Source organism: Dromaius novaehollandiae, chromosome 9, assembly GCF_036370855.1.
Source record: "Dromaius novaehollandiae isolate bDroNov1 chromosome 9, bDroNov1.hap1, whole genome shotgun sequence".
Lineage (NCBI taxonomy): Eukaryota > Metazoa > Chordata > Aves > Casuariiformes > Dromaiidae > Dromaius > Dromaius novaehollandiae.
Window position 1 is genome coordinate 13,316,966 of NC_088106.1, and position 27,920 is coordinate 13,344,885.

The window sequence follows — 27,920 nt, forward strand, 5'->3', positions numbered from 1 at the left end:
TAAAATTACTTTTGTATTTATTTGGCTAAACATAAAGCCAAAACGACGACTCAAGAACAAGCCAGTAAGACACATGCATGTGCACACAGGCCCACACAGAGAAACCATCACAGTGAACACTGACTGAGAAGAGACATCCCGAGGCAGCCATGGCGCTGGGGCCGGAGGGGGCAGCAGAAGGGCTGGCTAAGGCAGCCCGGAGGGAGATGTACAGCAGACACCCAAACATCAGTGCTAAGACCAGAGCCCACTGCCGGGCACCACTAAAGCACCAGTCCGCTTCACGTGACATGGACCCTGGTGCCCTCTCGATTCCCCCCCCCCCCCCCCCCCCCCCCAGCCATGTTACCTTTGGCGAGGGCGACATTTTAGGGAAGAGTCAGAAATCCAAAGCTCCCAAATATTATCTATTTCATTTACTTATTCTGGGGAAAAAGCAAGTTCTCTGTCCCAGGAGGGGGAAAAAACAGCTACTCTGAGCTTTTTCCGAGTGGCTGTGTTCAAAGTCAAACTGCTCAACTGGAAAATACAATGGTCATTAGTTACAAGATTGTCAAATTTGACATGGTTTGACAGATTCGTGGTAACAGAGAATGATCCTTACTGACACAGCTTTATAGGCACCAGCAGGAGCGCTGGGGGCCAGAAATCTCACGGCTTTGACAAGATGCAACACACAGACAAGCAGCAAAATATGAGACTTGGGTGCCTTGCTGGACAGCCAGACCCAGCCTCATACCTACAGCAGGCAGAAAATCTGAAGGCTTTACAAAAGGGAGCCTTTGACAGCAAGACATCGTCCCTAAGGGCAGGGGGCAAGATGCAGAGATTTCTGGTCTGTCCCACCAAAGTCACTGCTACTGCCCAGTGTATTCACTATCCCAGCATCTGCTTCAGGTGGCAAGAACTAGATCCCAATAAAGTCCCAACTCTCTAGAAAATATTTGTGAGCGCATGTGTGTGCCATACTTTCCAAGAGATTAAAAAATTTCGCCTGTAACCCTACCAACATGCTATTGAAGTGCCACGTTCTTTAAATCCTGCTCCTACTAGCATCCTTGGCACCTTCCAGCTTTGCCCTGCTGCTGTTCTCTGCCACAAGAAAACACATGTGCAGTCCCTAGCTCCTAGGACAGCGGCCTCGTGCCTAAGATTCAGAGGAGGAATGGAGGCAGGGCTGTCTCACAGACGTTGACATCTCTGGATTTAGCGGCATCAATCTCCACGTGAGAACCGCACATTTTTCAAGGCATGCTAGTGAAATTTTAGTTTTCTGCTCTGCCGCTTACTTCATGCCTAATTCTAACACATCCCTTCTGCATGCTTCTTTTAAAGCGAGCAGGACAGGTTAGGGGTGTGCAGGACAGCCCCGAAGTGGCAGCATTGTGTGATTGACAAGATGTCCCTGGAGAACCCAGCTTACACATCTTGCCCAAAGATCAAGCTCTGTCCTATTCCCGATGGGACAGGGCAGCACTGGAGATGTGGCCAGTCCAACAACCCAGGAGAAAACAACACTCATCCCACCAAAAAACAAAAACAAAAAAACAAAAACAAAAACCAGACTAGTCTGGGATCGGAGCGTCCATTTTAATTTAACTGTGAGGAGAAAGCAGGGACTGTTGGTTACAAGAAACAGCTCTGTTACGCCAAGTTACAGGTAAAACCATGCCTGGCTTCTTACCAAGCACCCCAGGTTTTGCAGAGAGACCACGAAATTCGTAAGGTCTCCGTAGAACAAACCACCATTCAAAACACGATGCTGCAGAATGCTGTCACGTATCTTGTGTTTAAGACAGTGGCGAGGCCCTAAAGCAGCCTGGCCTTTGTCATCCCACTGAGGGAAGTAACAACACTATTTTGAGGGAAGGGTGAAAAAAGGCAGGGAAGATTAGGGAAGAGAGAATGCGGGTAATATAAAATAAGTGCTCTACCACTCATAAACCAGGGGATTAAAAACTGGTTTATATCAAGTGACTGTATTTGCTCATTATAGCTTAAAAAAAATCAATAGCAGCCAGCCACGCTCCCAGAGCCATACACATCTTGGCTGATGGAGGCCAAAGTGGCAGATGAGGAACTCCCAAAATACCATTTCCCATACCAATTCTAGTCTCAACAGAAGCAGGGTGTAAAGAGGTGTCTCTCTCATTAGTCTCTGTCGAGCCCTTTGGGCAGCGTGACACAGAAACAGCAAGACAAGAGCTGGGAAGAAACGGCAGCCTGCTCCTCCTGCAGGACACTTGGGCTCCCTAGAAGCATCTCGGGGCGCAGAGCACACGGCAGCATCGACGAGGTGCCTCCTGGGGATCGCTGTTCCCTGGGCCCCACATCCCCACTTCAAAACCCCCCGCGGCATTGCTGACTGGCCTCCGAGCCCGTCCTCGCCTGCTCCCAGCATCGCAGGAGGATACTGGCAACTCACCCCAGAAGCTCCAGCTGGGGCCGATGGATGCCACAGGCAAAGCCTAACAGAAAAGCAAGCGGGAGCTTCATGGCTACGACACAGCAAGCCCCCTCCCTTGCGCGCCGGCTGCCAGGACAGAGCACATCCGCCTACTCGGTGCGCGGGCATGCAGCGCAGGGAGGGCAACTCCCAGTGCGAAGTTGCAGGCCACTGCCATGACACAAAGCTCAACATTTATTACACACAACAGCAGGCAGGACTTGAACCATGGTTTTGAACAAGCAGGTTATATGTTTAAAATCTTAAAAAGCTGCAGCTCTCTCTGATGCTCTTTCAGCCCCCTCCCTTAAGGGCTGGTGTAAATGAGCACAGATTTTTGCATTTAATGTGCAACCCAGGTAACTGTCACACGGGACCATCACCCTTAACTGTGGTAAAACATGCCCTTCATCTGTCCAACCGCACATATCAACACGGACAGCAAATTGGCCATATGAATTCACGTTTTGTCCTTACAGCAGCGACTTCACGGCACCAGTATAAAGGACTGCTCCAGCCCTTAGAGCACAGCAACTGAAATGCAGACAAAGACGCACCGAGCACAGTGATGAGGGGCCTTCTGGACAGACAGTAAAAAGTATTATACACCAGAGACCAGGACAAGAAACTTTTCAAAGAAGCACACACATTCATTTCCTACACGGACTCTCATACACTCAAGGAAACACGCAGACAGCAAGTGCTCTGAAAGAAAGACTCAGTCTCTTCTCTCCAACAGCAACTGAGGGTTGAATTTTAGCTCTAGATTCAGCAGTCTTGTCAAGACAAGCTGGAAAGGCCCATCCCCTGCAGCCCTCTCACAGATTTGGGGTTGTGAATGCTGCACACTTATGTGGTGAAGGATTCTGCGGTGCTGCAGCTTCTTACAGGGCCTAACTCCTGCACGCCAAGTTGGTATCCCACTCCCCAGCACGTTCTCACTGCAACATGCTGGTAAGTTCAGCTAAGAGATGCTAGAGCACTACAGAGTCCATCAGATAGGTCCCTATCAGCTCCAGTGCAGCAGAGATATCTCTATTTCCTAGTAGCCTTTCTATTCAACTGCTTCCTGCATGCTTTCAAGGTCACACTGGTTGAGGAACTGTGAGATCTTTCGTTTGGCAGCAGCACAGATACTGCCTGGGCATGAGGGGAATAGACAGAGGAGCTGAAGGAAAGGAGGGACAGAAGGGTCTGGGCATAGCATCCCACTCTCCCTCTCACCTGGAGGTTTAACAGGGGAAAAGAAACCAAAACAAGAGCCACACTTGAGCGCTATTCTTTGTGTTTAAAAAGAGTATTTTCTTAAAATATAAAAACCATCTTTCCCCTGGAAACCATTAGAACGTAAACAATAAAAAGGGAATTTGAGGGAGAAGGGAAGAGGAGAAGATATTTGAATGTGCTTCCAGGCAGCAGCCCTTGCTAAGAGCGACGGGTGCCTTCAGGACACCGTGCCCAACGTCAGCCCTGTTCCTATGGCTCTCTTGCTCATTCAGAGTTCCCCAGTGGGTCTGGACTTGGGATTCGGCGATCAGCGACTCGCAGCAAACCCCAGCTGGTAGCTTAATCCTCTTCATCCTCACTGATGTCGTAGGTGACTGTGGACTCGTTCCTGGCACGGTTGGCCGGTGAGGAAGGAGGAGTCTTGGTTGAAAAGGGCCAGCGGAATGAGGGAGATGGGGAGCGGTCATGCGTGGGGCTACTGCTGGGACTCTGCTTTGGGCTGATGGCCTGCAGCATCCGGCCCTTGCCCTCTTTCAGCATGTGTTTCTAGTGATGGAAGCAGGAAGGAAGTTAACATGGCTCAAAAAGTAATGCAAAACAACACTATCTACAGCTCTTGCCACATTTTGAGGTTTTGCCCCCCTTCAATACCTCGTGCAATATAAAAGCACGGAAAAGCCCAAGCACAGCTTGAGCCTTTGGAGACTGGCCTGTTTCATCACCACCCATTTTCCAGCACCTCTAGCATGAACTGCCTGTGATACTTTGCCAACATTGTGGGACAGACTGGCAAAGCAGTGCTGCGCAAGCAGCTTCAGACCCATCCCAGGCAAGTGACAAAGTGACTGCCAAACTCCTGGTTGCTCAGTGGCCTGCAGGACACATGTTGGAGCTTATGGACCAGCTCCGAGGAAACACGGACTTCTCCTGCTATGGCCATAACTGGCTTTAGGCAGCTGGCAAGGCTCCCTGTAACCATGCTGCCCTGGCCTGTGGCAGGACACGTCTGGACACACCCAGTGCTGTGACAAACTGGAGGCCTTTGCTCTGCAGAGCCTGGGCTGCAGAACACCTGATTCTGACTGCTAAGCTCTCTGAAATCCCCTTCCCCCTTCTCCCAGACAGGCTCCTTACCAATGCACCTTCTGGGCCAAACATCTCCAGGAAATTGCCAATGAACTCCCGGGACTTCTCTTCCCACTTTTGAATGAGATCGATACTCTTCTCCTCCACTTTCTGGACAAACTCCTTTGACTTCTCCTCTACATCCTTCACCCTCTTTTTCACCTTATCCACACGTTCTTGGAGGTGGTATTTCTTTTCCTGCAGAGAAATGGTGGATCAGAATATGGCTCACCAAATTTGAGTAGTGACTGCCTCTGCTCTATGTTATTACACTGAAAAGCTGCTTAAGACTCAGCATCGCCACTAGTTTCATGACACTTCTCTTCCACTTCATAGACACTTCTTCCTAAATGGCAGACACACTGTGGGACTGAGATGCTTTGTGGCAGGCACTGACACAGAACAGAGTGAGACTAAATGCACAGATAGCCACTATCTAACAGCAATGCATGGAACAGGGAAATATTTATACAATATATAGATTAGGCTTGAGTCAGGAAAAAACAGAACATGTTTGACTACTCTGACCTGCTGTAGGTTGCTCTGCATATCATGACAGCACAAGTCTTTGCTGGGTACTGAGTTGCTGGGTGTTCTTAAACAGAGGCAGAGATATATGCCAAAGAGAGGCCAGGCAGCCATAACCTCTCTGGTCTCATTTTTTTGCATTTCATTGTATTTATAAAAGAGAGATGATATCTGTCTTAGTGGTAAGAGAAACGTTTACTACCTTACTTCCTGCATTAGAGAAGCCTTCTGCTCCATATCCTGCTTGTGTGCTAAGAGTATAAGGTATAGGACTGGAGCATGCCCTTCTCCCCTACCCAAGCTCTGCTGCTCCTGCAGCTCCAAGGAGGAGAATAGCGCAGCGAGAACAAGATCAGATTTAATCCTAAAAAAAATGACTCTTCCTTACGAAGACAGCTGAGGGAAGAGAAGCAATATGAGACAACAGGTGCTGCCACAAACAACCAACACTTCATACAATTGAAGAAAACACATATCTCACCCCATCTTCAATTCTCTCAACAGGTAAAATGCCACCAAGATGTCATTTCTGACAATGGGGCAGCATTAACAAAAACCTAATCCCTCCATGTGGGTCTGCTCTTCATGCAGAAGTTTAAGGGGAGGAAGAAGCCTGACTTCTACTACAAGGACACCAGTTTGGTGCAATTGCTTAGCTCTGCAGATTTGCTGTTTACAGGCAGGACTGTGCTCCCACTAGGCAAGGATCTGCATCCATACACTCTAAAACTCTGCTGCATGCAGCTTGTTGTAAGACACGCTTCAACTCACGTTTATGAAGCTGACATTGAGCTCTTTAGCTGTGTAGCCCCTTTGCAGGTTTCTTCTGGCATAAACGTCATAGTCCCGCACAATCCGGGTGATGATATCCGATGTTGAGATCCCCTCAGTCCTCTGAGTTGGTGCAAACATGCCTAAAGTTGAGGAACAGGACTCAGGACAGCTGTAGCAAAACAGATGGCAAAAAGCTGCTGCCACCTCTACTAGGAAGAACCTCTCCTGTCATGAGCATGTTTCCCAACCGTCCTCACCCCACCATGTCTTTGCCCTTGAATATACAATACTGGGGGTCCTCCTTTCTGGGAGGATGAGGAGAAACTAAGGAAGACCTAAGCAAGTGTCAAAACATACCTTCTAATTAAAAGCTCCAGCTCTTTACTTCAGCTGGTTTAAAGACTATTATCTATTACCCACTGCATTTAGAACAGTGTGGAGACAAGGACAGGAGAGAAAAGGGTTCTCACAATTTAGCAGGTGGGAACGTCACGAGCTCTGGGGGCTGGGTTTGAAGCTAGATTTAAATAAGCTGCACCTCCATCAAGTTTTACAGCAATCAACTAGAGGGACCACTTTGCAAAGTTTATGCCAGTTTCTCTATTTGTGAGAATCTGTAAACCAAGCCAGAATATCTTTCCAAAAAGGTGGTTGTTACTTCAATCACGATAACTAGACTAGAAGCAGAAATTAGTGCAGGACGATCCCGCGGCCTGGGATGTGGAACAGTCCTGGCCTTATGAACTAGGGCCCAAAGCTGGGCTCCTTCTTGCCCCCAGAGCCTCCTGGGGGAGGACCTTGTTTGCAGAGTGCCAGTCACTTCCCCTGATATAATTCTGCCATACAGGAGCACGGGAGAAACTACAGATCTTTGAAAAGAATCCCTAGAGAACCTGATCCAGACCCACCTGCTTCTTTTATATGCTTATAAACATCATCACTGCCAGCAGAAGAATAGGGGATGTCATCATGTGCAACAAAATCGATCTGAAAATTAAGAGAGCAATGTGAGTCAAAATTTTACACTGAAATGCAGATTTACGTGCTTTCTGTCAAAGGATGGTTACTTCCAGCTCAACACCTCCATGGACGGGCATGATGAAGAACAGCAAGATGCTTTTGATTAATGAAAAAGCAATGCAGAGCAGTCCTAAGTTCTCACGGGCAACTGCATATCAATCAGGCTTGTAAGCACACACCAAAGAAGAGGAGCTGGGAGTAAGGATACAGCTGCTTTAAACTCCACAAAGAAAATGACTTGTTAATGGCACCCAGGGGAAACTGAGCAAACTCCTCTGAACACCCCAAACTCCTTCAAATCCCAAAGCAGGTCAGCAGATGGTAGAGGCTCCTTTCACTTTATCTTTCCTACTGATAAAGGGCTGAAAAGACAGCTTGTCTGGTCTCCTGCTGCAGGGAAGCTCACAGATCTAAGCTGGCCCTGCTGTAAGTAGTGGGTTAGACCAGATGACCTCCAGAAATCCCTTTCAACCCATGTTATCCCTGCCCTATTGCTTGTTTCAAACCAAACTGTCACTAGAACCAACTTCTCCTGAAACAGTGAGAATCGTCTTGACCCCTCTGCCTTCTTTATCTTGTCACAATCTCCATTTTATTTCAACATTACCTTCCAGATCAGTAAATGCTTTTAATCTCCCAAGAAATTTACTTAGCTCCCATAACCTAGCTCATTCTGTATTTAAGGATTTTAAACAAAAATGAGTTGCTCAGACAGAGATCAAGCCCACGGATAAACTCCTGCTGCAAAGAGCAGGATAATCAAAATTCAGAACAGATAAGATACCGTGTATTACCCTGTGCTCTGCCAGGAACTCCGGTGTGAGCGTCCATGGCGCATTTCTCACCACTTCGTCCACATAGCGACAGTGCTGTACAGCGTCGTACCGCTCGTTTTCGTTCATTACTGTGAAGCCCTTGAAGTTATGGGTTAGCTCATCACTGCAGACTGAAGAAACAGGCACAGAGAAGAGTCAAGTCCAAGGTGCTTACCCCAGTACTTTACACAAAAGGACTCTGCCCGCACATCTGCTGTACCTGCCAAGCCAGACAATTCCAGCTGTTGACAGAAGTTGGCACCTTCAAATCTGACTCTTCCAGCCACAAAGCACCAGGAACAGGGCATTAAGCTTGTGGGCAATTCTACTCAGGCTTATCACAGGAAATCGGCCAAGTGTTTGGGGAATTTCTGTCCAAGCTGTGGATCTACACCCCAAACCCTCCAGGACTCTAGAACCTATGATGTTTACCAAGAAAACCGGTCAATACAGAAGACAACTCTCTTTCTGTATGAAGTGGCACATGGGGCTCTACCTAGCATAAACCTGCTTATTTACCGATGGATGTCTCTCCTGGAAGCTGGAGAGCCCCACACCCCCCAATCTCCCTAGGTTTCAATTTCTGTTTTCATAAAATACCATATCATACTCCAGTTCTTGGGAAAAACATACTAAAACGAAGAGCGAGTTCACAGCAAATCAAGCTAGTTTAATAATCAGGTTCTTTAAGAAAGTAAACAAACAACTCCTCATAATCTGCATGTAAGACATTAAGGAAGGAGCTTTACTTGGTTATCGGACTCAAAAGTAAACTAGGCATTATCAATCTCACTGGTATTGGACGTACTTATGTTCCAGACAAACAGACAATAAAGAGAGGGTGAGACTGCTCCCAACTTGAAGCCAATGTTCACTTGGGTTGTAGCCTCTCATTTCTCTCAGTTCCTGGTGCAAAGAAAGCAGTTTGCTCCCTGCCTCCTTGCCAGACTCCCAGAGGCAGATTGCATGCTTATATAGTTTGCTGCATTAACATGTTAACAATATTTTCACCTGAAGTTATTTTTCTGACTGATGTACAACATTTATGTACACTGAGTTGTCATTCAGCCTTCAAGATTTCTAAACTCAGAGCATTTTATAGATTTGAGCAACTATCTCACCTCTCCTCTCTCCCACCGCCCTGTAGCTCACTGGCACTACTGTAGCTCACTGGCACTACTGTAGCTCACTGGCACTACTGTAGCTCACACAAAAAACATACAGAAGCACCACAATACATAACCTTTAGCAATGAATGAACCTGTGGTAGGAAACAAGCTGCACGAAGAAATTATTAATGCTATATTACAGATCAGAGTTTCATTTTGCTTCTGGTAGCTAGTGGTAGTTGAGAAAACTAGTTAGAAGTATTTCCAGTTCTGACACCTTACCACTATTACACAGGCTGACTAGAGGTCACTTCATGATAGACAACATCCACAGTTTGACATGTCTTTGGTACCACATGCCAAAAAGGTGGATGAAAGTATGGCTATAGAGGCACTGTGCAGACATAAGTCAGCACAGGACAGAAGCCAGAAGAAAAAGTTTCTTCTTTTCCTTTATATTTTTGAAGGAGTGTGGCTGAAAAACCTCTGCTAGATCCTCTCAAGGAGTAACAGGTTATTCCCAGTATCATCTAAAGAGCTTTGAGCCTAATAAACAAAATGGGAAACTTTTATTTAGAAAAAAAGGGGCCTCACAGACTTCTATGGGGCCAGTTGTGCACAAGGAACTACTATTATCTCTCCATACTCTTTTTGAATTGGTCGTAAGCAAAATCCAGCAGAGATCTGCAAAAGGAGGTGAATGTGCAGGATAGTAAAGATTATGCAAAGCTCAGCCAGCTAAGGAAGGACTATTGCTCATTCTTTAACTGTCTCATTCAAGCGGCAGATGCTCAACTGCCCTTAGTATTTTTTGATACTCAGATGCGCAACTCAACAGCATCTGTCACAAAATAGAGAGGCCAAGTTACAACAGCTGTGTCAGAAGTCTTTTCCTCATGTGCTCATTTCTACAGGATTTCGTTCTGCAGACCTATTGACTCTCAACGTGTTGCAACGAGACTCCAACAACAGAGTGGGAGTTGTAACAATTGGCTGCAGTGACAGCCGCCAAGGCCATAAAGAAAAGACAAAAACCAAGTTTTGCCATCTGTGTGCACAACGCTGGAGGCACTCCTAAGGCAGTCAAAGTCAACAAGATCACTCCTTACCTCCCACAATGAGGTATGTGTTGGGGAAGAGGTTCTTTGCTTGCATCAAGGCCCGGGCATGTCCAGAGTGAAACAAGTCAAATATTCCATCAGCGTAAACTCTGACAGGGCGATCCACTGTGCCAAAGAGACAGACAGACACATTTGTGAAGATCCATTGCTGGAGAAGCAACTATTGCTCATGCCTGCACTTGGGGATGTTCTGAAACTCATGGGGGAGCTTCAGAAAACTGTCAGAATGCAGAGCTATAGCCAGGAAAGATTTGAGAAAAGAAATGGCTGGCTCTTTTCCTTCCCACATGGAAACAAATGCATCTGACCACAGAGCTGAAATACAACCACATTCAAAGGCAGATTCAAAACCTACCACATACCCACCAAAAAAGGTAAAGGGAGAATAAGGGGAAAGCAAACTCTGATCATGCCCTGTTGCAGAAATCAAAATCCAGCATTAACTTTCCACACAGCAGTGAGCTACCAGAGGGGAACTGGCCAAAATGTTTCATAGGTGCCTGATTCCCCCTGCCAGCCAAGATGGCATCTCAAGAACCTTCTCAGCATCCTCCTCTCTGCAGCCCACTGCCACAGCTACCGGTCTGTCCAAGACATCAGGTTGTTTTGGCTCCTCACCAGCATCATGGGCTCCCTCCAGTCCCGTGAAGCATATGGCTGTACCTGAAAACCCAGCTGGGCTATTCAGAAAGAAAGCCTGATCCCATTCTGCTGACCTACTGGTGCTATCAACTAAATCCATGGATAAATAAGGAGGAACAAAGCTTTATTCTGGTGACCTCTACCAAGATAGATCTTCTATCTGAGGTCAGCACTGAGGTCAAGTGAAATAGTCTAGTACTGCCATGTAATAGCAGGAGACTCCCGGACTGCTGGTCTCCTGGGACCACACAGAACTCCAGCTCTCTTGCTGCTAATAACAGAAAGTTGCACATTCTTGGTATTTGACACACTTGGGAATGGCCTGCTTTATGGCCCAATTCAGCCAGGCAGACTTGGAAGAGCAGCATAGACAGAGGTACAGCAGAGCTGCAATGAGGAAGGGGGCAGAGGGAACTAGCAGCAGAGCTGAACCCTCATGGATCTGGGCAGGGCCCTGAAGGTGCCTAGAGACAGAGCACATGAGGCAGTAAGAAGACGCTTTGATGCAAATGGAGGGGTGTTAGGTTTAAGCTAAGCAGAGGAGTCAGTTTGAGGACAGCCTCTTACAATCACTTGTCAACAAATACTGCAGTTTGACAGTGCCAGGAGGCAAAGAGCCAAAGAGCCAAAGATCTGGAGACTGTAAAAGCTTCCTGCATGCCAGAAGAGGGTTGGTTCTTGCATGCCTTTAATAAAGTACAGTCATGTTCTGGAAACTGGCTTGGGACATTCTCCCCCTCCTCCACACCTGCAACAACTACAGTTCCTGAACACAGGCAGAAAAAGCAGCAAGGAAGCATGCAGTGTATTTTTAGTCTCAGCAGGCTGTCAGTGCTGAAATCAGAAACCTCTGTGCAGGCTCTGGAGACTTTCACTGGGAAACTAATGTGGACTATGAAAAGCACTGGATTTCCAGAGATGGCCACAGGAAACCACTGCCAGGTCCCAGTCAGTGTTGGCTTACCTCTCAACATCATCAACAGTCAAGTAATAAGTGCAGTATTTTTATTGTCTCAGGGTCTCTGCAACAGAGGCCAAGACAGACAGCTCCGTCTGCACACACTGCTTGGCAAGAGAGGGCAGCCTCCCTTCAGAAGGAGCCAGTCCTAACCTCTGCCTCCTGCTTTGGACTTGCAAAGATAATTGTTTCTCCCAGTCTCCTTCAGAGAATAAAATGATATGTTCTTGTTGTGGGGCTGGCCTGTTGTGTTCAATGACACTGACTTTAATTCAAATCCAGGCAAGAAGGGGATATTCTGGGAAAAGGTGAATATCAGTTTTATTTGTCCATTTCTAAGAGATGATTTTTAAATTGCTGCCTAATTTTAAGCTGCCTCAGACAAAGTACAGAAAAATGTTTGGCTCTGATGCTAGTCTAGAGCTGTCAGTGGCACAGGAAGAGCTAAAACATGAATTTCTATTTGCATCAAGTCATCTTACTGGTGTATGTACAGCTCCTCACAAACAGACTCTAATTTCTGTTGGGATTGGCAGGCTCAAACCAACATAGGAACAGTCATCTATCACCAGAACGTTAACTAAATCATTGGGTGCAAACATGGTCTGACACACAAGGTTGGATCAGTCTCAGGGAAACCCAAGTCATCACCCCAGCCCTCTGCCAAAACTCTGTATTTATACAATGCCTTCCAGTTTGGTTTTACTTACAAGGCGTTCCTCTCATCGCTTCTTCATATGTTACTCTGATGTATGGCTTGCTGTAATCGATTTCCACTTCATCTGAAAACGGAGCTGGTTCCCTCAGTCCCTAAACAGCCAGAGAAGGTTAGTCGTGAGAACACAAAGGCGAGTGCATTACGTAGCGGCAGCAAGGCAACAGCAGTGCCATTAAGTGACACACTCTGTCTTTGCAAGATTTCTACACATATACCGAAAGACTAACTAGTGTTAAAACTCAAAACAGTTCTGCAGGGTGACTAGTTTGAGTTGAGGCAGAGAGAGAGAGAGAGGCAGAGAGAGAGAGAGGCCGAGAGAGCGAGAGAGCGAGAGCGGCAGCGAGAGCGAGAGAGAGAGGCAGAGAGAGAGAGCGAGAGAGAGAGGCAGAGAGAGAGAGGCAGAGAGAGAGAGAGAGGCAGAGAGAGAGAGAGAGAGAGGCAGAGAGAGAGAGAGAGAGAGGCAGAGAGAGAGAGAGAGAGAGGCAGAGAGAGAGAGAGAGAGAGGCAGAGAGAGAGAGAGAGGCAGAGAGAGAGAGAGAGGCAGAGAGAGAGAGAGAGGCAGAGAGAGAGAGAGAGGCAGAGAGAGAGAGAGAGGCAGAGAGAGAGAGAGAGGCAGAGAGAGAGAGAGAGGCAGAGAGAGAGAGAGAGGCAGAGAGAGAGAGAGAGGCAGAGAGAGAGAGAGAGGCAGAGAGAGAGAGAGAGGCAGAGAGAGAGAGAGAGGCAGAGAGAGAGAGAGAGGCAGAGAGAGAGAGAGGCAGAGAGAGAGAGAGGCAGAGAGAGAGAGAGGCAGAGAGAGAGAGAGGCAGAGAGAGAGAGAGGCAGAGAGAGAGAGAGGCAGAGAGAGAGAGAGGCAGAGAGAGAGAGGCAGAGAGAGAGAGGCAGAGAGAGAGAGGCAGAGAGAGAGAGGCAGAGAGAGAGAGGCAGAGAGAGAGAGGCAGAGAGAGAGAGAGAGAGAGAGGCAGAGAGAGAGAGGCAGAGAGAGAGAGGCAGAGAGAGAGAGGCAGAGAGAGGCAGAGAGAGAGAGAGAGAGGCAGAGAGAGAGAGAGAGAGGCAGAGGCAGAGAGGCAGAGGCAGAGAGGCAGAGGCAGAGAGAGAGAGGCAGAGAGAGAGAGGCAGAGAGAGAGAGGCAGAGAGAGAGAGGCAGAGAGAGAGAGGCAGAGAGAGAGAGGCAGAGAGAGAGAGGCAGAGAGAGAGAGGCAGAGAGGCAGAGAGAGGCAGAGAGGCAGAGAGGCAGAGAGAGGCAGAGAGGCAGAGAGAGAGAGAGGCAGAGAGAGAGAGAGGCAGAGAGAGAGAGAGAGAGAGGCAGAGAGAGAGAGAGGCAGAGAGAGAGAGAGGCAGAGAGAGAGAGAGGCAGAGAGAGAGAGAGGCAGAGAGAGAGAGAGGCAGAGAGAGAGAGAGGCAGAGAGAGAGAGGCAGAGAGAGAGAGGCAGAGAGAGAGAGAGAGAGAGAGGCAGAGAGAGAGAGGCAGAGAGAGAGAGGCAGAGAGAGAGAGAGAGAGGCAGAGAGAGAGAGAGAGAGAGGCAGAGAGAGAGAGAGAGAGGCAGAGAGAGAGAGAGAGAGGCAGAGAGAGAGAGAGAGAGAGGCAGAGAGAGAGAGAGAGAGAGGCAGAGAGAGAGAGAGAGAGGCAGAGAGAGAGAGGCAGAGAGAGAGAGGCAGAGAGAGAGAGGCAGAGAGGCAGAGAGAGGCAGAGAGGCAGAGAGAGGCAGAGAGAGGCAGAGAGAGGCAGAGAGAGGCAGAGAGAGGCAGAGAGAGGCAGAGAGAGGCAGAGAGAGGCAGAGAGAGGCAGAGAGAGGCAGAGAGAGGCAGAGAGAGGCAGAGAGAGGCAGAGAGAGGCAGAGAGAGGCAGAGAGAGGCAGAGAGAGGCAGAGAGAGGCAGAGAGAGGCAGAGAGAGGCAGAGAGAGGCAGAGAGAGGCAGAGAGAGGCAGAGAGAGGCAGAGAGAGGCAGAGAGAGGCAGAGAGAGGCAGAGAGAGGCAGAGAGAGGCAGAGAGAGGCAGAGAGAGGCAGAGAGAGGCAGAGAGAGGCAGAGAGAGGCAGAGAGAGGCAGAGAGAGGCAGAGAGAGGCAGAGAGAGGCAGAGAGAGGCAGAGAGAGGCAGAGAGAGGCAGAGAGAGGCAGAGAGAGGCAGAGAGAGGCAGAGAGAGGCAGAGAGAGGCAGAGAGAGGCAGAGAGAGGCAGAGAGAGGCAGAGAGAGGCAGAGAGAGGCAGAGAGAGGCAGAGAGAGGCAGAGAGAGGCAGAGAGAGGCAGAGAGAGGCAGAGAGAGGCAGAGAGAGGCAGAGAGAGGCAGAGAGAGGCAGAGAGAGGCAGAGAGAGGCAGAGAGAGGCAGAGAGAGGCAGAGAGAGGCAGAGAGAGGCAGAGAGAGGCAGAGAGAGGCAGAGAGAGGCAGAGAGAGGCAGAGAGAGGCAGAGAGAGGCAGAGAGAGGCAGAGAGAGGCAGAGAGAGGCAGAGAGAGGCAGAGAGAGGCAGAGAGAGGCAGAGAGAGGCAGAGAGAGGCAGAGAGAGGCAGAGAGAGGCAGAGAGAGGCAGAGAGAGGCAGAGAGAGGCAGAGAGAGGCAGAGAGAGGCAGAGAGAGGCAGAGAGAGGCAGAGAGAGGCAGAGAGAGGCAGAGAGAGGCAGAGAGAGGCAGAGAGAGGCAGAGAGAGGCAGAGAGAGGCAGAGAGAGGCAGAGAGAGGCAGAGAGAGGCAGAGAGAGGCAGAGAGAGGCAGAGAGAGGCAGAGAGAGGCAGAGAGAGGCAGAGAGAGGCAGAGAGAGGCAGAGAGAGGCAGAGAGAGGCAGAGAGAGGCAGAGAGAGGCAGAGAGAGGCAGAGAGAGGCAGAGAGAGGCAGAGAGAGGCAGAGAGAGGCAGAGAGAGGCAGAGAGAGGCAGAGAGAGGCAGAGAGAGGCAGAGAGAGGCAGAGAGAGGCAGAGAGAGGCAGAGAGAGGCAGAGAGAGGCAGAGAGAGGCAGAGAGAGGCAGAGAGAGGCAGAGAGAGGCAGAGAGAGGCAGAGAGAGGCAGAGAGAGGCAGAGAGAGGCAGAGAGAGGCAGAGAGAGGCAGAGAGAGGCAGAGAGAGGCAGAGAGAGGCAGAGAGAGGCAGAGAGAGGCAGAGAGAGGCAGAGAGAGGCAGAGAGAGGCAGAGAGAGGCAGAGAGAGGCAGAGAGAGGCAGAGAGAGGCAGAGAGAGGCAGAGAGAGGCAGAGAGAGGCAGAGAGAGGCAGAGAGAGGCAGAGAGAGGCAGAGAGAGGCAGAGAGAGGCAGAGAGAGGCAGAGAGAGGCAGAGAGAGGCAGAGAGAGGCAGAGAGAGGCAGAGAGAGGCAGAGAGAGGCAGAGAGAGGCAGAGAGAGGCAGAGAGAGGCAGAGAGAGGCAGAGAGAGGCAGAGAGGCAGAGAGAGGCAGAGAGAGAGAGAGGCAGAGAGAGAGAGAGGCAGAGAGAGAGAGAGGCAGAGAGAGAGAGAGAGGCAGAGAGAGAGAGGCAGAGAGAGAGAGGCAGAGAGAGAGAGGCAGAGAGAGAGAGGCAGAGAGAGAGAGGCAGAGAGAGAGGCAGAGAGAGAGGCAGAGAGAGAGGCAGAGAGAGAGGCAGAGAGAGAGAGAGGCAGAGAAGTAAAGTTAAGGAGACAGTAATTCACACTGGGACCCCTAAAGAGACTTCAGGCTCAGCCAGTTCTGACAAACAGCCCTTCACAACAGCAGAAATCAAGCCACAGCAAACCTCACTGTCACGGCTTTGGCTCTGCCCACCCAGGCAAGACAGCCACATTGCTGTGCTTGAGTGCCTGTGCTGTGACGTACAGATTTTAATGGCTCCTCCATCTGAGTATATGAACCAGCAGAAGAGCAATACCAACAGCAGCATGAATCTCCAAGGAATGTGTGTGTCACCACTCATTTCTGAGCCTGACACAGTGAGAGACTGATCTTGATCTTTGGCAGAACTCATTCAAATGCTCCAGGATCTTCTCTAATCTACTGCCTCGACTACAGTGGTATGTTAAATTAGCAGCTGAAGTCCAGGTATCATTTCTGAAAGTGTTCTCCTCTGAATGGGAACAAAACATCTGCCTTTCCCATAATGGAACAAACAGCCCAACTTCCTTCTAGCAGGAAGGTGTGGGGCAGCAATGTATTTCTCTTTCCTGAGCCAGAAGACTAGGAAACAAGCTTGCAGATCATTACAATAGCACCTTTAAGCTGCAAAAAGCTAATCAGCAGTTTCCTTGCTCACTTCCTGACCCACCGCAGCATCCTGCCATGGTGCACAGCAACACTGCACCCAGAAGGATCACTGCTATTATTGTTAATGTTATTCATCATTACAGATCTCCAAGGGAAGTGCACAGGAAAGTGACCACTAGCCACTGCATTCAAGTAAAGCAATGTTGCTGAAAATCAATAACAAAAGCATTTACTGAGGCTCTAGTAACCACGTTTCCTATATCACCTTCTCTGTTAAGATCCCATATTTTACTGCATGGGGTTCTTGGAGAACTCTGGAGTTCTCCAGAGTTCATTGGACACCTGCTTGTACTTCAGAGACTTTAAGCTCTTACTTTAAAAACAGAAAAGTTCATTTGCCCAATCCAATCTTACTGGCTTTTCAATGAACTGCCGAGCTTCCATACTTTTTGCTGTTAAGTAAGGCTTGTGCTCCTCTCCTTTCATCATGGTCATTGTATCTAGGACTTGGGAGTAAAAGCAGATTCTTTGCAGTTTGGTTGTCACATACCTGATATGAAGCTAGGAATAAAAGTACAAAAGCCTATCAAAATCATCAGAGGATCACAGAGAAATGCCCTCAAAAGCTCCTGTCAATCTTACCCTTCCTCTGCATCGCCTACGAGAGTTAGGACACAACCTGACATGCACAATATAAGGCGCTTATGCATCAGCAGGCTTGTTACTACCATCTGCTGCTGAGCCCTGGTGCTTCAAGGGAACATTCTGTCAGCCAGCTGTAAGGGCTTCGAGGTAATGTTATAGTTAGGGAACTCTACTACCCTTGCTATGTTAAATACATCTTTCACAAAAGGAGGAAAAAAAATCTCTTATCAGGAGATCTACATTAGCCTTGTGGCTAAAAAGAAACAGCCAGGAAGTTTAGAGGGCAGCTAGATATTACTTGTTTTGTTCTATTCATAGACAGATGTTTCATTTCTAAGACAGGACAGACACCAACCTCAAGAGCAAGAGAATCCCATGGAATAACTTATGTCTGTGCCTTGTGCCTCTCTTTCCTCTCTGAAAGATATGGGGTCTTCAGGAGGGACAGCGTGGGTTTTGACAAAAGCCAAGGATACTAAGGCTCTGTGGGATAAGTCACTTCAACAGCTCAAGCCTCCATTCCCAATACTTTCCCCTCCCAACTCTCACTGCATTTTGCAGGCTGCTGCTGCTCTTATTTCATTAGCATCTGTCCGATACCCTGGGACAAGACTGAAGTACTCCTGAAAAGCAAAATTCTGTTATCAAAGAGAGGAAAGCTTCAACATGTCACCATATTTTACCAAGGACTATGACCCTGTATGATGTGGAATGGGTGGCAGCTGACTTCTGATAGAGATAAGGAAAGAGCAGCTAGAGAACATGTGATACACACGGAGAGCCCCAGGAAAGGGGGCAGAGGAGAGCTGTAAAAAGCCCATCATCACAATATTGCAGCAAGGACAAGATAAAGTCAATTCTTTATACTGGAATTAACTGATATAGTCTTTAGAAGAGACACCATTGGTTTAATCTTCATAAAGCTATCCCAAGCTTGATCTAGAAAGATTTTTTTTTTGAACACTCCTGAAGTACTGATAACACAAACACAGCCTCCTGCCAGAGCAGGAGAATCAAAAGCTAAGCCATCTTCCTGGTGTTTAAAACAGCAGTTTCAGTAGATTCCTTCTGTAGGTGCTCACAAATTTCAAACCCATCTGCAGTTCCCCTGACTTGAACAGGACCGAACACTTCCTACTAGGTGCACGAGTAACAGCATGCTTACCTGGAGTATTTCTCCCTCCCCGAGTCACTAAGAAAACCCACCTGTGAAAAAACAATGATTATTCCCCATCTGTAGTATGTGCATATCTGTTTGCATACCTCTTTGGGCACAGATTAAGTGACTACAAACAACCCGGACACGCCACAAAAGCAGCTTAGTGACGCTTGCCTCAGACCTAATTTAAGCCCACGTTGTAAGTATGTTATTAGCATGAGCAAAGGAAGATTTCAAACTGGCTTTGCAAGAAGGATAGCTACTATCATTTACTTCTTTCCTCCCCCTTGTTGTCTCTGTCCTCACACACACACACAGAAATCACCTTTCTCTTTTTGCTGTTACGACTTCAATGTCCTAATTTTCCCAGGCACCTAAAGCTCAGCATCTTTGCTTACTTACAAATGAGCGCCGGGACATTTTTGGAGGGATTCCATCCAGCTCTGTTGCCCCATTGGGGCCAGATCCATCTTTTCTTCTCTTTCGGGAATTCAGCCTGGAGGAGGTCGGTGGCTCCATCTTGCCAAGCACGTCCAATAAGAACTAGAATAAAATGAAGAAGGAAAAGAAAAAAAAAATATGTATTTCTCAGCTCTTCCACAGCAAAAATCAGTCAGCAACAGGCTCAGGATACAGAAGGTCAGCCCAAAGACACAGCCACCTAACAAGGGGCTTAGCCAGCTGTATTTGGCATCAGCTGCCAAGGCTTGACAAACAGTGCCTGGTGGGAATACTGAATCATTTAATGCAACTCAGAGCTGCTCTGCAGAGAGAAGCGTGCAGCAGTCAGCTGGCTGGAGACAAACTCGCACAAGAGTTGCAATGCAAGTTATAAATCATTAGTACAAGGCTAATTATGCTATTCCAGCATCTGAAAGGCAGCCTAAGGTATGACCAGTCCACATTCGGCCCTCCCCCTGCTCTCATTTTGATGATACTGAATGCAAATGCTCTTGCAGCCTTCTGCCCTCCCTGCCCCGCTCAGGACAGCTGATTGGTGTGCTGGGTCCCTGCACAGTCCTGAAGAGAGAAGGCAGTGATTTTAAGCAGCATGATAAGAGTGGGGAAAGGAGAGAAGAGAGAACAACCCACAGTCACAACTTAAATAACTAGATTGCTTGCAGTTTGCTGTTTGTGTGACAGTGAGCTGCAGTTCCTTGGTGGGGAGAGCTCACCTTAGGGTGGCTGCCACCATGTTCGCCTCTCGTCCCCTGTCCCCATTGCAGTGGTGACTCAGCTGGCTGTGAAGCAGCTACGGATGACACATTAGGGCACACTAAATTCTGGCTTCCTTTTATGTACCAGATTATAATTAGTGGCGGTTCAGCTGAGCTGCTTCTCTGATAGGCAGCCAGTTTGGGACAGAAATCATGACAGCTATCCAGAGTTCAGCCATCCCTGCTTTTGAACTGGAGTCCTCATACACTGCTACCTTCCTAAGAGGGCCTGGGACCATGAGGAAGCCTAGCATTTCATGCTGTTGAAGGAAAGCTAGGGATTTATACTAATGCATGGCAGCAAACCTTCCCTTTTTCAGCTGCAGCAAGAGTTAGAAACAGGTGCTGTATTTGCAAAGTTTAAGACTAAAGAGCAGCGACCAGATATTTCCCATCTTGCTCTCTTGAAATGTACAGATCTCCAGGGCAGCAAATGGCACTCCTGTCCTGCCTTTCCCGAGAGCAGCGTGACCCCTCCGCCCAGGAATGATGCTTATGTGCATGCCTCTACACCCTAACAACGAGAGCCGTGTGGCATTCAAAGCTTCTCCCCACCCGCACGCGGTGGGTGTGCTGGAACATGTTAGGTGGGGCAAGAACACCCGTACAAGGTATGAGAGGGCAGATGCCCCTCCAAACACTATCCCTCTCCTCCAGGCCACGCAGTTGCATCCTGGTCCCTGCCAAGCATTCCTGCTCAGGACTAGTGGGACTGCCCTCAGTAAGGCCCACGGGGCACAGCTCTGGTGTTCAGCAACAGAGAAATACAAACTTCACAGAAGAGAGCTGTTAAGATACAGATTTAATGAGTGGACTTCTTCAAGCACAAATGACTCCAAGTTAAGGAATGTTCCAAAGTAAGAAATCAAGTGCAGTTTAATAATATGTGAACTGAAATGAGAGAGATCTCCTTTACAACTCCCCACCTAGAATCCACAAGATACTTCACAAACCGGGTTAGGGCCAAATGCAGCTGAACTGGCTTTGGGCTACATGCGCATAGGCACCCAAAACTACGTTAGACCTAACATGATCCACGAAGAAAAGCAAAAGAGATCCACTAAGAAAAGCAAAAGAGAATCTCAGATGACTGGGAAGCCAAAAAATATTCAGGAGAAGACAAAAGTGACAGTGAAGAACAGCTGGAAAAGCCAAACCGTCTTCCAGAGGGAATGGTGGAAAGGCCGTCACATACACATTTCAGAACTGGATGATCCAGCCAGCACTCATGCCACGATGCCTGGGAATGAAGTTTGCCAGGTTTCCCCTACTCCGGTAATCTATTTACTATTTCCTAACAACAAACATACTGGTGTGTGCGAAAGTAATCTCAGGCATAAAGAGTTTGCAGCCCTAAGCTCCATGTCTTCAAACTCTTAAGCAAACATTTAGCTTTCATGCAAGTAATCCTGGATCTTCAGTTAACAGCCATGCACAGGGATGCTATAAACACAGCAGCTTCCACAGTGCCTTTGAAAACATGGGGTATGAAATAAGCATTTCTTAGGTTTTGCACAGTGCCATCTCACAAGCATACTCTGCACCAGCGATTTATTTCACCACCATGGTCTTACCAGAAACCACCCAGTTCAGGTAAAACAAACAGACCTCTGCCTATGGCTCAAGTAACCTGAACGTTCATGGACAATATAAGGGGAAACAGCTGTAGATTTTCTTGTTACTTGGTCAAAATAATTTCGCTGTGCTCCAGGTCACCTCATTCTCTGACCACTCACTTTCTTCCTCTTGGGAGACAACCAGGAGGTCTGTTAACATGCTGAAGGCACTTGTTCCAAGACATTGCAGGGCAAACCCTCAGCAAGACATTAAAAAGCACTATCAGAGGCTTTGGTGCTAAAGCACAGATATATCAGCCTCTATGCACCAACAGGCGAGGTTGTTCTCATGTTAGCTTGGCCCATCAGGGCAACCAGACTTCCCTGCACATCTCCACACACAAGCACGCTCTCTTTCTGAGATGCCACCAGCATTTTGCTGCTGGGTGCATCGGCCATGACCAGCTAAAGAACGGCGGGCGCCAGCACAGGATGACACCACGCTATATGCTGCTGTACAGAAACACTGTCCAAGAGCAGTAGAAATCTCCAAGAGCCTCTTCCAACCCCTTCCATACCCACCCACTCTCTTTCCTCTGGCCTCATTCACTTTTCCACTTCTCCAGGTGTGCAGGGTCACATGATAGCAAACAACAGCTTAAGTGAATGGATTTGCTGCGTATTACACAGGCAGCAATGGTCAGACACTAAAAGCTGCCAGGCAATCTGCTCAGAGGTGTTACCGCTGCAGCTGCGAGGTGGCACCACTCCGCCCTGCTTTGGCTACGGGGGCCCAGGGGAAGGCAGCGGCCTGGCCTGTCAGTAGCCAAAGTGACTCCACCTGCAAACCACCCGGGGAGACATCTCTGCTTTGAGGATGGTGTAAATATGCACTCTCTGCTCTGATATGACAGGCTGGATCTTGCCAAAGGAGCCTCTGCGGTGTCCGGAGAGCTAAGCTGGGTGCTTTGCAAGTGACGCAGCTCTGTTAATTACTCAAATTAATGCAGAAATTAAACAATAATTTTACCACTCTTCAGAGCTTTAAAACTCCTACCCTGTGGCTAGTGTGCTTCTCAGAAATCTTCCCAGCACAAACCCAGCATTCATCAAAACTGGGACCAACTTGTTCTTAAAAAACAAACTATAGCTCACTGCGATAAAGCTACTAATCTTATAATATTTTATTTTGACCCAAGGGACTAAAATAGCACCCTAAACAATTACTAAGAAACAATGCGACCAGCATCTGTAGCTGAGCTTACCACATGAGCACACACACTCTTGCTCATTTGGGGAAGCAAAAACACTTGACTGTTCTAAAATTAATTACATTTGCAGCAGTTGGGGAAAGGGAAAGAGAAGGCTCCTTTGAGAGCTCATTCTGAAAAACTAAAAAATCTGGCATAATCAGAAGAAAGAGCTCTGTTGCAAAATATTAGCATTGTTTTTGGCCTAAGCCACCACCCCCCCTTGCATAACTGAGTCTGTGCTGAATATGAGCACCAGGAGCAAAGTTAAAAAGAACCCTATTAGGGAAGGGCCCATGGGGCAAATCACAGTCTCTGTGCCACTTTATGAGACACTTGGGGCTTTGCTTCCGAAACTCATTTCTTTGGTTCACATCCTATATCCATGCAAGTGCCTTGCATCACCTGCCAGCTAGCGCACCTCTGGAGAGAGAGCTGGATGGGCTCCGCAAGGAGCAGCTGATTGCCAGATGGGAGGAGAGTCACCTCCCTCGCCAAGAAATCACTCCGTTCGGCCCCTAAATGTAGATCCTGAATGAAGGTGGGAAGTGATAGAGGGAAGAAATAGGAATTTTCTTTAAACTGTGGCAGGAATAACCTTCAGAAATCATCAAGCACTTTGCTGAGAGTAATGTTACAAAGCTCAACTCATTTGACACAAAAATGCAGCCACTTCTGGGAGGGAAAAATGATAGGAATCAATTCACACGCACAAGTATTTATATAGGCAGGGATGGAATTTAAGACTTTTTCCCTTAGTGTGAGTTAACTACAGCATCATCCGAGCTGGAATTTAACCACAACACCGAAGTTAACACTCTGGCATATGGAGAAGGTCCTAGAATTGGTGCAGGATATCCCATTGCTTGGCCAGAGGCTTATCTCAATGAATGCATCTTCATGAACAGTACTGATGTTTTGTTTAGCTTTGAGCGTATGCATTTTTGGTGTCAGAAAACTATTTGCCTCACACTACACCAACAAAACAGATCTGATATTTCTGCACCCAAAGCACATCGATGGAATGAGGACCTGACCCATCCGCATTCTTTGAGTTTTTATGTCCAAAGGAATTTCTTAGAGAATATTATTGTTTGCAGATTTACACAAAGAAGCAGAATTTCTTGTGCCACGTCTGCTTTTTGCTTGTAGATTTACTTGAAGAGGCAGAATAAATCCTGCTACTTAGTCTCAAAGTCTGTACAAAACGAGGCGAGTGCAACAACTTGGCAAACACTCCAGTCTGTAGCTGCTGCATTTCCCAGCAGAGATCTGAGCCAGTGCAAGACTGGCATGCTGGAACAGTGAGGCCTCTCCGATACCCAAAGCGCACAAGTTCCCCGAATGGCACAGCCTACTTTCAGGCTCCATACCATCCCTCTGAACTTGGAAGGCGTTAGCATAATGAGATGTCACTGTCGTGTTCTGCTCTGCCTACAAGATCACGTTATAGAAGCAAGCTATTTCTCTTCTGCTGACTCATCTGCAGGCAACTACTACTAAACTTTGCACTCTGCCAGCTGTCTGCAATGAAAAATAGCCATGACACATGGAAGACACGTAAGTGAGATCCTCTGGGAAAAGGAAGAAGTTCTGTCACTTCAGGTAATTTACCTTGCCAGGCTGTAAGGCACCCAAATGACCCTGCATTCCTCACTCATGGGGGGAACAGACTTGGTAACTCTTTTCTCAGTTCTCCCCCATCTCCAGCCTGTGATTAATCTTACTGATATGTATCTCTGTAGAGATCTGCTGTAGACAGTGGGACTCGGAAGAGGTTAATGACGGAGGACTCATCACAGCCTCCTCTAGAAACTGATCAAAGCCTGTTTGCAGGGTGAGGGTTAACCTCTACGTAATGACTGGGAGAGATCAGGATCTTTCTTCACTCTGTACTTTAAAGATTTTCCCCAAGCTCCAAGACAACTTCATTCACAGTCCAGGCTTGTTGAGGTTCAGATCCTTCTGACTCCCTAGACTGAGGGCATCTGCCTATCATCTAGTCACTAGGTTTGGGTGTTTTTAAAGCTCATGTAAAAGTTGAGGGTGAATAGCACAGTGGCAGTGACCCAGACTGGTCACCTGAAGAGAAAACTACAACTCTCTCTGCAGCATGGCTGCTCTTCCCACAGTCAGCGTCTCAACTCTACTGAGATGGGTCTAAGCCCTCAAACTCATCATAAAGGTTACTGCAGGATCTGGCACACAGAGTTCTGTCTACACATAAAACGTGGGCTGCTTCCACTATTCTGGTTCAGCAAAGGTTGCTATCCTGTTGCATACTAATAGTCACATGAACATAGAAGTGATTCCAGTCCAGCCAGTGCCACACACTGTATTAACGGCATCCAGACCAGGGCCTTTGCTATACTTAATAAAAAACCTCCAAGCCTCATAACCCCTACTGCTACAGGCAGACCAATAAAACTTCTTCAAGCAGAGCCCAAGCATCATTAAGCATGCAGAAGATCTCTTTAGGAACGTGGTACCTGTGTTCTGCAGTCTATGAAAAGATGCTGTTTTCCACCAACAAAGTCCCAAATGGCTTAAGATAACAATACCACAACTGAAAACAGTGCAGCATGGTCACCTAGGCAGAACTGCTACGAAACACTAAAAAAGGAAATCGCCAGCAAGATGTTCTCCACGAATTCACAGCCCTCCTAAGTACACCCGAGGCACTGAGTCTCCCTCATAGTTAGCAAAGGAGCAAGAGTAGGGTCCACACAGAACATCGGAGAAGATTTGGAGCTTGCCCAGTGACATCAAGGTACAAGGATGGGCAGTCATTCTGTCCTGACTTTTGATTTGCATTGTATTGTATTTGCTATACAGTTCAACAACAGAAGCTTTTGAGACCTGAGGAGGCGGCCTCCTTTAGTAGGTTTACACATAAATAGTAAATACTTAGCTCCAACAATTACTGTTAGTGGCTCATTTGACAATAATTTCAAGACAATTACAATCAAGATCTTGGACCAAGAAATGTCCAAGGCACCAATTTTAATAATTCTATGTATGTGACATTTCTTCAGCATAAAGCTGTCTGAATTTGCTGTCTGAATTTCAGAAGTAAATATGGTGGCTGTTTTTAGGCCCAGGAGTCCTGTGGATGAAAACCCCACCAGTATCTGCTTCTGACAATGCTAGTCTCTGGCAGCTGCTGACTGGGAGACCTGGTGCTGCAATAAGACAGGGTGGGGACAGAAAAAGGGAGGAGGGAAAGCCACCTGAAGCAGTCTGCATCTTCCTCCACAGAGAGTAAGGGCTAGTGAGAAGCATCCGAGCTCTTGGAATTACCGTGGATTTTAAGTCTAATTACAAAACCATTAATCAGCATGGCCAAGACTTTGGTGGACACAAAAAAAGCGTTAAAGAGGACACATGCCTGTGCAGCAGCTGGGTCACACCATCCTTCTCTACAGCCAGTGCCACCTCCTAGTTGTTCAGCTCCTCTCTCCCCCGTCCTTGGCTGTGTCCCATAGGTCAGAAGATGCCTCCCACAGCCACAGCACTCAAAGCCCCAGTGGCAGACTTAAAAGTTTCCCAAAGCATCCACTGTTGTCTCCTGTCAGCCTGGCCCCAATTGCCGCCCCAAATCAGGCAGTCCTGCAATCCCCCAGCGCGCCAGTCCTGCGCACCCCCCCCCGGTGCAGCCCAGCTCGCCCCCAGCCCAGCAGCTGCAGGGCTCCCAGGGTGGCTCATCCTCCCGGCGGTTGGGCTCCCGCACACTGCTTTCTCCCACTTCCCTCTCCAAAGGGGGAAGCTCCGCGCACAGCCACGTCTCCCCCATGTGCTTTCTGCCCCCAGCAGACACCGCTCAGGGCCCCTCATCTGGCGGGACGCACCGGCTGTGCTGCCGGAGGAGCTGCTCCCCTCGCATCCAGGCACCCCACAGGCCTACGAATCAGCACTCACCCAAGCCCTGCTGCCCCACACAAGCCCCCACGCCAGGTACGCCTCCCCCCTCGGCTCCACGTCCACACCGGGTGGCAGAGCAGTGTCCAAACCGCCAGCACCCTACAGTGAGCCCCACTTCTCCGCGGGGGCGTCTGCAGCCAGGCCCTCCCCAAGGCGCTGGGGCCGCTGCCCCCCTCCAGCCCGGCTCCTCCCAGGACCCCATGCAGGGCCCCTGGCCCCACTGCCCCGCCTGACCCCCCACGGTGCTCTCAGCCCCCTTATGCGCCCCACCAAAGCCCCCCTGCCTCCCCCATAGTGGCACCTCTCCAGCCCCACTGCGAGGGCCCCACCTTCTGCAGGGCCACCCCTGCCCTCCGCCCCCACCCCACACCCTGCCGCATCCCCCCCGTGCCCCACAGCCCCCCACAGCCCTGTCCCCACAGCCCCCCCAAGGAGGGACCTCACAGCCCCCCAGCGCCCCCAATGCCCCCCAAGGGAGGAACCCCACAGCCCCCCAGGGCCCCCCAGAGAGGGACCCCGCAGCCACCCCAGTGCCCCCCACAGCACCCCAGGGCGGGACCCACAGTCCGCCCGAGCCCCCCCCCACAGGGACCCCCCCCAGCCCCCCAAAGGAAGGACCCCGCGGAAGGGACCCCCCCACCCCCACGTCCCCCCACGCCCCCCCACGCACCTCCGCGGCCCGGTGCCGGTGCCGGTGCTGGTGCCGGTGCCGGTGCCGCCGCCGCCGGCCCCGCCCCGCTCCCGCCAACGCCAACGGGGCGGCGGGCGGAGCCGCTGCGTGTCGGGCCGGAGGCGCAGGAAGGGACCGGCCGCGCCCCGGGAAACCGCGCCCCGCGCCTCCGTTCCGGCCCGCCGCCGCCCCGGGGCCGGTACCGCCGGGGCCGCCGCCGCCGCCGCTGCCGCTCTGCCCCGGGTTCGTTGTGGCGGGGCCGCCGCTCGGCCCCAGGCTCTGTGGCGGCTATTGCGGGGCCGGGAGGAGACGCCGCGCTCCGCTGGCTGCCGCCCCGCGCGAGGGGCCTTGCCAGACCCCGGCCCGCAGCGGCCCCTGGGCAGCTCTCGGGGTGGTTTTCTGAGGCTTCGGGGTGTCTGTGCTCTCGCCCCGGGGGCGCTCTGCCATCTCCTGCCGCCCGCAAACGCTTGTTGCCGTCTCCTCCCTCCCGAGGGTTCAGTCTGGGCCACTCTTCTCCCTGGCTTCTTTCTTTCTTTCTTTAGAATTTCTTGTCTTTGAAATCGCTACCCAATTTGGTTGAAACTGGCCACTAGGTTCCAAAGTAACGGGGGGGGGGAGATGTTGGGAGGAGCCGGTGGAGAACCATGCAGAAAAGACATTGCATAAATTTCACTTTCTTAGGCCACATTGTGCCCAACAGACATATGTTTCACACTTTGCCCTGTAGACTTTCCTGAGACTGTAAATACCAAATTTAAATTCTGCAGATTAACAAAGGAGGGAGCTAAGCAAGCCTGGAGACATAGGGGTATCACATCCCAAGTGGTGAAGATCTAATTAGATCCATTTAGATCCATTAGATCTAATT

At 49.3% G+C, this 27,920-nt stretch overlaps 1 protein-coding gene across 1 annotated transcript; it reads right to left on the reverse strand.

Annotated features, from left to right (window-relative positions):
* Positions 1–27,209, reverse strand: PCYT1A (phosphate cytidylyltransferase 1A, choline). The gene is made up of 9 exons (XM_064516774.1): positions 27,053–27,209; positions 18,841–18,981; positions 12,476–12,575; positions 10,154–10,270; positions 7,915–8,066; positions 7,009–7,087; positions 6,098–6,240; positions 4,808–4,996; positions 1–4,219 (listed from the first exon to the last, which is right to left on the reverse strand). The coding sequence occupies exons 2-9, from the start codon at positions 18,955–18,957 to the stop codon at positions 4,013–4,015; spliced, it is 1,104 nt and encodes a 367-aa protein (XP_064372844.1). The 5' UTR covers positions 18,958–18,981; positions 27,053–27,209; the 3' UTR covers positions 1–4,012.
* Positions 27,210–27,920: the final 711 nt, after the last annotated feature.